The sequence below is a fragment of the Propithecus coquereli genome, unplaced genomic scaffold, assembly GCF_000956105.1.
Source record: "Propithecus coquereli isolate 6110/MARCELLA unplaced genomic scaffold, Pcoq_1.0 Scaffold346, whole genome shotgun sequence".
NCBI lineage: Eukaryota > Metazoa > Chordata > Mammalia > Primates > Indriidae > Propithecus > Propithecus coquereli.
In genome coordinates, this window is record NW_012149130.1 from 1,717,181 (window position 1) to 1,728,729 (window position 11,549).

The window sequence follows — 11,549 nt, forward strand, 5'->3', positions numbered from 1 at the left end:
GGAGCTGCCTTCCCAGTGAGTCACAGCCTTCCTGGGCGGCAGCTTCCTCCCCTGTAGAGTGGTTAGAACAACACCCACCTCGTGGTGTGAAAAATTATGTATGTGATAGGACAAACATGACGTTTTTTTTAGAGACAGGGTCTCACTCTGCTGCCCAGGCTGGTGGCCCAGGCAGTGGCACAATCATAGCTCACTGCAGCCTCGAACTTCTGGGTTCGAGCGATCCTCTCACCTCAGCCTCCTAAGTAGTTGGGACTACAGGCGTGTGCCACCGTGCCTGGCTAATTTTTCTTATTTTTTTAGAGACAGGGTCTTGCTATGTTGCTCAGGCTGGTCTCAAAATCCTCAGCTCAAGCGATCTTCCTGCCTCAGCCTCCCAGAGTGCTAGGATTACAGACGTGAGCCACTGTGCCTGGTGGACAAACATTATTAAAGGATTAATGCTGTCTGCTTGCTCCATTTTTGTCCTTTCCTAAAACTTTTGGACCTTGGGATTCAAATCAGAATCTTCAAACTTTTGGACTTTGGGGCCCGGATGAGAAGGAAGGGGATGAGAAGCACCGGACCCAGGCTGAAGCTGTAGGAGAGGTGTCCTGGCGTGAGCCCGGCAGGGCCTGGCGCGGAGCTGAGGGCAGCTGGGGGTTGGAAGGGAGGGTTTTTTTTTTTTTTTTTTGAGACAGAGTCTCACTTTGTTGCCCGGGCTAGAGAGAGTGCCGTGGCGTTAGCCTAGCTCACAGCAACCTCAGACTCCTGGGCTCAAGCGATCCTCCTGCCTCAGCCTCCCAAGTAGCTGGGACTACAGGCATGTGCCACCATGCCCGGCTAATTTTTTTCTATATATTTTTAGCTGTCCAATTAATTTCTTTCTATTTTTGGTAGAGACGGGGGTCTCGCTCTTGCCCAGGCTGGTCTCGAACTCCTGAGCTCAAACAATCCACCCGCCTCGGCCTCCCAGAGTGCTAGGATTACAGGCGTGAGCTACCGCGCCCGGCCATGGAAGGGAGGGTTTTCAGGACTCTCGTAGAGTCCAAGGACCACAGTAAGATGCCTGAGATGCTCCAAAGTTACTCTTTGGCTCTTAAACTGTGTTTTCTGAACTTCGTGTGACCCAGTGACAGACCAAGCTGTATCATGTCTCTGGATTTATTTCTAATTGTCACGCATAGAAAACACCGGGAATGGCGTTCAGGGAATGGAAGCTACCACAGTGGTGACTGCGGCAGCTTCTGTGGAGGGGCTGCCCCAACGCTGAGGGGAGCGTCCCGCGCTCTGCTGCCCCCGCCGAGGCTGGCCTGCGCCCCGGGAGCCCCCCCAACATCCCTGCAGCTGCTTTAGGGTCCCCCAACTCTCTCACACTCCTCACTGCTCCCCCAAATTCTTTCTTGTCTCCAGGTATGTTGTTTGGGGGAAGCAAAGAGAGAGGAGAGAGGGAGAGAGACCAGTCTTTCTCTCAGCTGCACATCAACGCATTCGAGAAAACATTTACTGAACGCCAGGCCTGGTGCCACAGTAGTGAACAGAAGACTGAAGTTCCAGTTCTCAGGGACTTAAATTCTGGAGGAAGAGACGGATGACGAACGGGATGAGCCTTGCGGCTAGCAGAGTGGTAAACGCTATGCAGAGAGAACTCAGAAGGGAAGGGGAGAGGAAGTGCCAGTGGGGCAGACAGGGGACCCTGGGGACCGGGGAAGGACCCGGGGGCTTCCGAAGGGAGTGTGCGTGGAGTTAGGCTAGAGGGCGGACACGACAGCAAGGTGGAGTGAGGGGCGAGCAGGGTGAGGTTGGCAGAGAAAGTCAGAGAGCTGGGGGTGACCAGGGAGGAGCCCCGGGCCTTTGGCATCTATTCTGAATAGGAAGAGACGCAGAGGGAGGGCTTGGCGCTGAGACACGCCGCAACGCGCTCTCGAGGCGCCCCCTGTGGCTGCCGCATGGAGAGCAGACGGCACAGGGTCAAGGACAGGAGAGGAAGACCCCTGAGTTGTGGAGGGATCCTGGCAGGGGTGCAGGGAGTGGTGCGAGAGGCACCCCCGCGAGCGCGCGGCGAGGAGGCAGGGCAAGCGGGCCTTCCTGGCGCAGAGGGGACAAACGGCGCCACGGACACACGAGGGGTACGGCAGCTTCCGGTCTGAGAAACCGGAAGGATGGGCTTGTCATGTGGTGTTCGGACCTATGATAAGTAAAAGTCGGATCTGTTGGTAAAGGAGAGAGGAAGCTGGTCTGCAGAGAGACAGAAACGTGAGCCTCCCTGAGCCGGTCTAAATCCCTGCTTCCAGTTCATTCCTGAATGCCAGTGGCCTTCCTGTCCTTGGACTCTGCGAGATGCTCAACTGTCCTCTCAGCAATCTCGTGTTCAAAGACAAGGTCGCACTGTGTCGCGCAGGCTGGAGGCGGCGGCTGGGTCCTAGCTCACCGGAACCTGGAGCTCCCGGCCTCCCGAGCAGCTGGGACTACAGGCGCACACCGCCGGGCGCCCTGCCAGCAAACTGACCTTCTTGCTTAACTTGCTGGAACTGGTTTCTGATACTTCCAATCAAAATAGTATCATCTCCAAAATTAGCAATGGGAGTGAGAATTTTCAAATTGAAGACCCCGAACTACGGAACCGCTGAGAGAGGAAGCAGGACACGGGCTGTGAGCATGCCCCGTCCCAGGCTGGGGAGATGGCAGTTTCCGTGCAGTGTCACCTGTCATCTCTTGAAGCTCAAACCATGTACCTACAAAACCTGGAGCTTTAGGGGACTCGATGGCAAAATGTCATGAGATTAGAGTGCGTTGGCTTCTCTTTGAGATATTCGGTAGGTCGCTATGAGAGGCAGACGTGCTGTAACTCCAGGTAGCCGCCCTAAAGACTGATCAGACACAACCCTTTCTACCTGAAGCCAGAGAGTCAAATGATTGGGAACACCGCAGCTGCCTTTGCAACCATATTTCCTGCTGTTCCTAGATTTAAATTATTACTCCTGAAATTGTGGTTCCCTGGCTACTGGAATAGGGGTATTTGAGAGAAGCCAGAGAACTTACGGACACCCCAGTCCCAGGGCCACTGCCTGGCACCTCCACTAGAGAGATGGGAGGGTCTCCAGCCATGAGGGCATTGCCCGGCACGGCGTGCGTGCGTCTCAAAGCACGTCCCAGAGTGCGTCCCAGCCTCACTGCCCCAGACTGAACCAAGTCACCATAATTCCAGGCCTGGAAGTTCCCTGTAGCAGCCTTGGGTGATCGAAGTTCATGACTTGACAAGACTCTGGCACTGGTACGTGTATCAGTAAACAGAGTCGACCAAGAGGAAACTGACAGCTGGCCAAGGTTTCAAAGGAGTCATATCAAACCCCAAACCTGGCAAAGGGCCCAAAGTTGCTCATTCGCCTGAGTGTTAGTCACTCTACAAACACTTGTCGAATGCCTACTGTCTGCCAGTCACACTTCCAGGCAGCAGGGATGCAGCCAGGGGCAAAACAAGGCCCTGCCTTCACAGAATTTAAATCCCGCAGGTTCCAGCACGGAGAGCACAGACTGCCGAAGTGACGCAGCCCACCTGACCACAGGGACCTGCTCCTCCGTGTTCTCCCGGCGCAGGCCTTGACGGACCCCGGGCAACGGGAATTCCTCCAGCCAACGGCCCAGGCAGCCATTCGCCTGCCGAGGAATCCGGGGAGCGCAATCTACCACTTGTGGTGCACTCTGTGCTTTAGGCCACTGGTGGCTTGTCTTCTACCTTCTTTCCTAGATGGGATTTAGGAAAAACAGAGAGTGCTGGGAGTGCGCTGGGCGCCTAAGACCAATCGTGTGAGCCCGGGGTGCAGAATCGAGGTGCCACTTCTGGAATTCTTTAGAACCAAAGTGGAAAAAGACTGGGGCAAAAAGTCACCTGGAAAACAGAGGGTCCATGTCACTTCCTTCGGACGCAGTATCCAGCCGTGACATGGAGTTATCCACACCGGGAAGACGAGTGCGTTTACAATTTTACATGTGATAATCGAACCCTGTTAGGAGGAGGAAATGTGGATGCGGGGAAATGGCACATGTTTCCACGTTTCAGGCATCAAAAGGTGGCGTGCAGGGGTGACTGTGGTATCTCCTCACCGCCCCACTGCCAGCAGCTCCCTTCTCCTCCTTCGCATCCAGCTGGCTGTGCGGGAACCGCCGCGCTCCCAGCGCGGAACTCCGGCCCTGGCTGACGGTGACTGTCCAGGGAGGGGTCCTGAGTCACTCACTCCCCTTCACGGGAGTTTTAAAGGAGAGCACATAGCTGCTTTCAAGGAGTTTTTATCCGTAACATACAAAACTTAGGACCTAACCCAAACTCGTGCTGGGATTTGGGAAACAGCGCATGGGCGAGATGAACAGAGCGGACCCACAAGAGCAGACGGGAGAGACGCTGGCGGCGCTGAGCTCCCCTTCGCCCACGGGGGCGCCCACTGCCTGTCTCGCGAATCCACTTGTCTCATGCTAGTCAGAGTTAGTTTTTGTAACTCGCAAACCAGAGTCCTTAACTAACGAACATGTTTTAAATAAAACCCTCGAATTCCATCTACTAGCGATCGAGCGACGTGGACAGCGAGGGCCGTGAGGGCCTGGAAAGACTCCTGGAAACGGGGATCGTGCGAGGCCGCCGTGGGCTGGCTCGGAGAAGGAACAGGGAGAAGTTTCAAGGAGAAGGAGGGGAAGGCAGCCTGGACGGGGACTGAGGGAAACTGGCCGCAATGGCAGGTCGGGCCAGGCGCGGTAAGTGCCCCCCAAAAGGTAAAGTTCAAAATCCGAGCCTGTGGGCAGTGAGGAAGCGCTGAACGATTTTAAGGGGAACATCTGTTGACTGTGGTGTGAGGACGGCCGTTCTGGAAGAAGGGGCTGAGGGGAGTCGGGGGAGCGGTCGGCCAGGCCTTTCCAGGGCACAGCCAGTGGAGCAGGAAGCAGCGGGGCAGTGGACACGGTTAGCTGGGAGAGAACTTTCTAGAGAAGAAAAGCCCTGGGCTTGGCGACCGCGCAGGGCTGAGGAGAGGGGAGAGCGGTGGATCGGTCTCGGGGCTGCAGAAAGAGGGGGACGAGTTAGCCAAGGCACCCGCGCGGGGAAGGACAGAGACCGGGTCACCACGGCTTCGGCACGGGCTGCCCGGCGCCGCGGGGGCTGGCAGGCGGGGGAGCGTGGCAGACCGGGAGCTGTCGCAGACGGATCCCCAAGCACCGCCAGGACTAGTCCAGGCCCCCGCGGGCCCCGTTTCCAGGAGTCTTTCCAGGCACCGGCACCCCCTCCCTCACCACGCCGGGCTCCTCGCGAACAAGCAGGCGGCTCAGGCTGGTCATGGCGTCATGGCGGACGGTCGGAAGCAGACAGGTCGGGGGGCTGGGAGGAAGCCAGAGTGTGAACCCCTCACATCAGAGCAGACTGAGGCCCGTCCTGCCTGCTGGGCTAGAGACGGCTGCTGAACGCTCAGGGAATGATCAATTCCTTTTTGTTACTAATGAACATTCGCTCTGTTTCTTGAAGTACTTAAGGTAATAGAAATAAATTAGTTCAGAAAGTATAGAAAATTGGCTGGGCGTGGTGGCTCACGCCTGTAATCCCAGCACTCTGGGAGGCCGAGGCAGGAGGATCACGAGCTCAGGAGTTCGAGACCAGCCTGAGCAAGAGCGAGACCCTGACTCTACTAATTAGCCAGGCATGGTGGCGCATGCCTGCAGTCCCAGCTACTCGGGAGGCTGAGGCAGGAGGATCGCTTGAGCCCAGGAGTCTGAGGTTGCTGTGAGTTATGACGACTCCACTGCACTGTAGCCAGGGCGACAGAGCGAGACTGTCTCAAAAAAAACCACTACAGAAAATCGTGATGTGATTCTTAATACGTTGTTCCTCAGGATCCTGTTTTGAAGGAGACACAGCTATTGAGAGAAGTGAGGCTAGCTGCTGAGCTGCAGGGACGCCAGGCCAGGGTCTTCCGAGCTCCCTGGATCACACCTTCCCATTCTTCCCGTCTTAAAACATTCCATTCCCTCGACTTCTGTGACTCAGGCTTTCCCCTGCCAGCAGCCAGTGCCAGGTCACCCCAGATTGTCCCTCGGAGCGCCTGACAGCCTCCAGCCCGCTCCCCTCACACTGCTGTCCACACGGCCACGCGGGCAGGGCACGTGCCGGCGAGGGCCTGGCGCCTTCCCGCTGCTCCCAGGACAGGCGCCTGCTCCTCTCCCTGCCCTCTGAACTTCTTTTGCTTTGGGCACACGTCACAGTCCTGCATTTAAGCCCTGCACAGACTGTCCCTCCCACGGGGGACACTCTTCCCCCAGCCACGCCCAGTGAATTACAAACTGTTCTTTGGGCTTCAGCTCAGACGTCACTTCCTCCCATCGGCCTTTCTGGAGTGCCTCAAATCTCGGCCAGGAGCCCTCTGCTGTGATTCCATTTAATACTCAGTCACACACTTACCTTGCTGTGTCACCACTGCTCTTTGCCGACCTGCATCCCCATCGAAACCCTGCGTCATTTGAAAGTAAAGACGGTCTCAGGGCTGTGTCCCTGGGCGGAGCGGTGTCCAGTGAGCACAGTTGCATCAGGGACCAGGAGTGGGGCTACTGCTGCCTCTGCAGTCGGTCTCATCACAGGACAGTTGGGGGCCTCGGGTGAGCACACCGCGTCGCTGCCCGACTCCCCTTACGGCAGAGCGAGGGGAGTGTCCCCGGACCGAGCCCCTCGCCCAGCAGCCGGGAGCCAGTTCTTTACCACCAATGGAATAACCTGCTTCCTGGCTGAGATGTCCCAAAGCTGGGGGCGGCCACTCCCTCCTGCCCACCCCGTTCCTGCTCTGCAGCGAATAAGATGGGAGACGCTGTCCCGCTGTCTGCTGTTCCCCTTCCCCAAAGGTTTATTTGCTAGAAGAGTCTTTTCCCAACTCTAAGCTTGATACAGATAGACGGGACACTTACCTGCTTTCAGTAAGAAACTTCTGCCTTTTCAGGAACCCGAGATACGGGCCAGATCACTGCCGACCTGCGGGGAAGAGTTGGTTTGCAAAGCCGGCCGGCCAGGCTGGTTTTTCCTTCTGTTTAGTTAGTGTCCGCCGCAGTTTCCCAGACCCTCCCCCCCGCTGCACCTTCAAACAGGTTGGTTCGACTCCAACCCCTAGGAGGTGTTACACAGCCAAGCCAAGCCAAGCCGTTCCTTCCCAGGTGGCAGGCAGGTGGCTGTTCACTTGTTTGCTAGCACGACTCGGACAAAAGTCCAGGCTGGGAAAAGATTTGAACAGGACAGCCTGGGGGGGAGGGGGACTCACCGCCCACTCAGAGACCTGGCGGACGACTGAAAATCAATGCAGTGCAAACACCTCGGCAAGACACCGGGCGCCAGAGCTCGTCCCTGCTCCTCCGTCTGGCGCTCTTCTCACCGCAGGCGATCAGCTACTTCACCGACTCTGGAAGGTGCCCTCCCTGCGGGAATACATTTTGTTCATTTTGTGTTTGTCCAGGGACTACCATGTGCTCGGCTGCAGGCGGGCTGCAAGGTGGTGCTGGCACCTTCCCTCCCCTCAAGAATGTCACGACTGAGAGGTGAGCCCCATGCTGCAGGGGTTTAGGGTTTCTTCCAGTCTGGAGAACTGGAAAGGTTTTGGGGAGAAGGTGCAATTGATTAGGGCTGGAGGTGAGGCTTAGATGTTGATGGAATTACAAAAAGAAGGGCACAGAGGTAAAACTGAAACCTAGCTTGTCTTTAGAGGCAAATTGTCTAATTTGGGGCGACGGACAAGGCAGTACGGGTAGAACGAAGCTGGTACACTGTGTTGGGTCCGGACAGTACAGGGCCTTGCTGCCAGACCAGGGATCTGGGAGAGATGAGGAGTCAGCATCGCCAGACTGCAAGTCAGAGACCCAGGTTCGAATCCCGGCTCCCAACTTGTTAACTATCTCACCTCAGGCAAGTTACTTAACTCAGTGCTTTCTTCATTAAAATTAGGGGATGAGATACCCGCTCAGTAGGCTTGTAATGAGGATTAAATGAGGACGTGGAGTGGACCTTGGAGTAACACTGCTTTTGAACAGACCAGTTGAATCCTAGCTTACTGCTTACTAGCTGTGTGATCTTAAGCAAATTACTCTGCTTCTCCGGCCTGCTTGTTCATCCAGGAAACGCGACTCTTACTTAGATGTGGCTCACTTAGTGCCTCGTGCCTGGCACACAAAAGGTACTCAGTAAATGATAATTTTTTTCTCCGCTTTTCTTGTGGGCAACGGGAAACTGACACAGGATGCTACTGGGGACCCAAGGGCACAATTTAGGCTCATGGCAGTGCCACGTGGTTTGGACGGGTCAGGGAGATGGCAACACTCTAGGCAGGAGATAAAATGAGAGCCTGCACGCAGGAGGGAATACGTCCGAGAAAAAGCGGTACCACTGCAGCCCACTAGGAAGGCTGGTAACAAAAACCCGGAAAACAACAAGTGCTGGCGAGGATGTGGAGAAACCGGAACCCTTGTGCGCTGCTGGTGAGAATGTAAAACGGTGCAGCCCCTGGGGAAAACACCATGGCAGTTCCTCAAAAAATTAAACGCAGAATTACCGTAGGATCCAGCAGTTCCACTTCTGGGTGCATTCCGAAAAGATTGAAAGCAGGACAGACATCTGTCCACCCACATTCGTAGCACCACTATTAACCACAGCCAAAAAGTGAACACAACCCCAGTGTTCACCGAATGGAGAAACGCAATGTGGCCACAATGGAACACTACTCCGCTTTGAAAAGGACACACGCGACAACGTGGGTGAACCTTGAGGACATTATGCTAAGCGAAATAACACAGTCACAAAAGGACAAATATTGTGTGATCCACTTATGTAGGGGTATCTAGAGTATTCAAATTCAGGGACAGAACACAGAAAAATGGCCATGGGGCCGGGCGAGGGGGAACGGACAGTTAGTGTTCAATGGGCACAGAGTCTCAGTTTGGGAAGGTGAGAATGTTCTGGAGATGGAGGCTTGTGATGGTTGCACGTCAACATGAATGTACTTAATACCACTGAAATGCATCCCTGAAACAGTAAAGTTTCCGTTATGTATATTTTACCACCACAAAAGCAAGAAAGCCAGGTGAGCAATGAAGCGAGTAAGGTTACATTTAAAAGTAGCTGGATGACACCAGGCCGGGGGCGGGTGGGGGGAGGGTTCAGTGTTGATGTGCAGTATCATACAGTGGTTAAGAAAAGATTTAAGACCAGGCACGGTGGCTCACACCTGTAATCCCAGCACTCTGGGAGGCCGAGGCAGGAGGATCACTTGAGGCCAGGAGTTTGAGACCAGCCTGAGCAAAAGCGAGACTCCACCTCCACAAAAAATAGAAAAATTAGCAGGGCGTGGTGGCATGCACCTGTAGTCCCATACTCGGGAGGCTGAAGCAGGAGGATTGCTTGAGCCCAGGAGTTGCAGTGAGCTACGATGATGCCACTGCACTCCAGCCTGGGCGACAGAGCAAGACTCTGTCTCAAAATAAATAAATAAATAAAAACATTAGGCGAGCTCTAGGAAATAGTCTGGAAATTAAATTGTAAGATCATTTTAGTAACAAAAAATTTAAAACAGTGGCAAATACACACCACAAAACAATGGCAGTAGAACAGGTAGGTGGCAATGTTCAGTGGGACCGTGGAAAGGGTGACCGGTGCGCGGCAGGCAAGTCCGCAGCACAGACGGGGTGTGGCTCTGCAGGGGGAGGAAGGAGGCTGCCGGTGAAGATGACAGCAGCCAGAGGCAGGGGCATTGGAAGGAGGAGGCAGGGGCATTGGAAGGAGAAGACAGGGGCCTGCCTTCCCCGCCTTCAGGAAGTGGCAGAAAGGCCAACGTGGAGACCAGAGAGCGCGAAGGCACCGCGAGAACCTGGCCTCCACAGAGGGTGGGTCCCACTGCTGGATGCTGCACAGGGAACTAGAGGCTGTGGCGTGGGTCTGCGGAGAATTCTAGAAGGGAAGGGGGGATCCCAGTTGCAGGAGGATGGCAGCGGGGAAAAGGCCGGGTTCTGCTGCGAGGAGTGGGGTGGAGGGAGAGACACCCGCGTCCTGTTCATCATTCGCGCTCCGCCGTGAGTTCCTGTGTCCTGCTACGCAGAGGAAGGCAGAGCCACGGTCCCGGGGGAACCGAGGACAAGGACAGGATGGCTGATGGGCTCCGGCTGGCTCGAATAGGAAAGGTTGGAATCAAAAGCAAGTGGAAGAGCGGGGGGCGGGCGGTCGTGACGGACAGGAAGACGGGTGAAGGTTGGGAAAAGCAGACGAAAGAGGAGTATACGAGGTGGCCTCTGTCTTCAAGAACGCGGTGCCATCGACAAGGACGGGGCTGAGGCCTCGCTGCTCTCTCAGGCCCCACCCAGGCCTGGAGCTTCCCAGGCGCCGGCCCGGGCAGCGGCAGACTAGGCAGCAACCGACCCGGAGCTGCGGCGGCTCCGAGGCCCAGGCTGAGCCCGGACCAAGCAAAGCAAAACCCTGGGGTGGGGCCCAGGCATCTGGTTTTTAAAAGCCCGGATAACTCTTCATGGGCCGTCTAGACTGGTCTAGGGCGAAGCCAAGAGCCAGCAGGCCAAGGGCTGAATCCACTGTGGCAGCAGCGAGGGAGATGTCACAGGGAGAGCCGGGCCCGCGAACGGCAGTGAGGGTCTTGCCAGGCCCGCGGCTGCTCTGCTGGGTCGGACTCAGAACCACCGAACCGACAGCGGGAGCTCGCAGACGCGGGCGGAGCGGCCCGGCTGGAGGCGGGAGCGCAGCGCGGGGTGGGCGGTGAGACTGTGTGTGGGGCCCGAGTGGCCGGGGCGCGGAGGGCACAGGGACTTCTCATTCTTGCAGCCACCCTTATTCTGCTCTGCCCCCCAGGCGTGGGACGGAGGGACCCCAATTACCTTGACTCCGTGTTAACCAACCAGCAGAGTGCAGGTGAATTTCCCGCCGTACGTCAGAAGAACGCTGCGCCGTCAGGTCTGAACGAGGCGTTGGGCTCAGACCGGGTGTGCCTGAGGACTGCAACGTAAATGCCAGGCCCACTCCTACTGGTCTGTGCTCTCCAACCTGGGCTGCGTGGGGTCCGCCCGGAGGGCGAGTTACAGCAGACCGCGGGCCCTTTCGAGGCCGCAGTCTAAGTAGGTCTGGGGAGGGGGTGCCAGAATTTGCATTTGGGACGAGTTCCAGAGGCTGCATTCTGACAGCATGGGAGACTAACTTGCTAGGGAAGGCTGGGGCTGTCCCCGCAGTCCTTTCTCCGAGTTGCAGTTTCCACACATCCATGCCAAGTCCCCAGGAAGCGTTTAGCATCACACTGGGCATAATTACTGTGGCTGCATTTTCTGTACTATGTCATCATTGTCTTGGTCTAGCCCAGTCAGAGCAGAGCCAGGGTCAAAGGAGAGACATCAGGGGAACAACGAGTCAGAGAAGACTAGAGACTGCTGGATGGAACAAGCTATCAAATGGCTGTCCCCAAACTGATGAGATTCTAGCTCTGTCCAAAGTAAATAGGCAGAGGCCGGGCGCGGTGGCTCACGCCTGTAATCCTAGCACTCTGGGAGGCTGAGGCGGGAGGATCGCTCAA

The 11,549-nt window shown here is 56.2% G+C and overlaps 1 protein-coding gene across 4 annotated transcripts in view; it reads right to left on the reverse strand.

Moving 5' to 3' along the window:
- SLC25A18 (solute carrier family 25 (glutamate carrier), member 18) overlaps positions 1–6,963 on the reverse strand; it is a 16,629-nt gene extending 9,666 nt beyond the window's left edge. Inside the window, exons 1-2 of one of the 4 annotated variants that reach the window (XM_012651047.1) lie at positions 6,913–6,929; positions 6,416–6,464 (exon numbers count right to left, since the gene is read on the reverse strand). Coding sequence is in view for 2 of the 4 variants with exons in the window: in XM_012651045.1 (XP_012506499.1) it covers positions 6,416–6,540 (125 nt within the window). In the remaining 2 variants the exon portion in view is untranslated. The other 3 variants (XM_012651048.1, XM_012651045.1, XM_012651046.1) reach the window with 3 other exon arrangements.
- Positions 6,964–11,549: the final 4,586 nt, after the last annotated feature.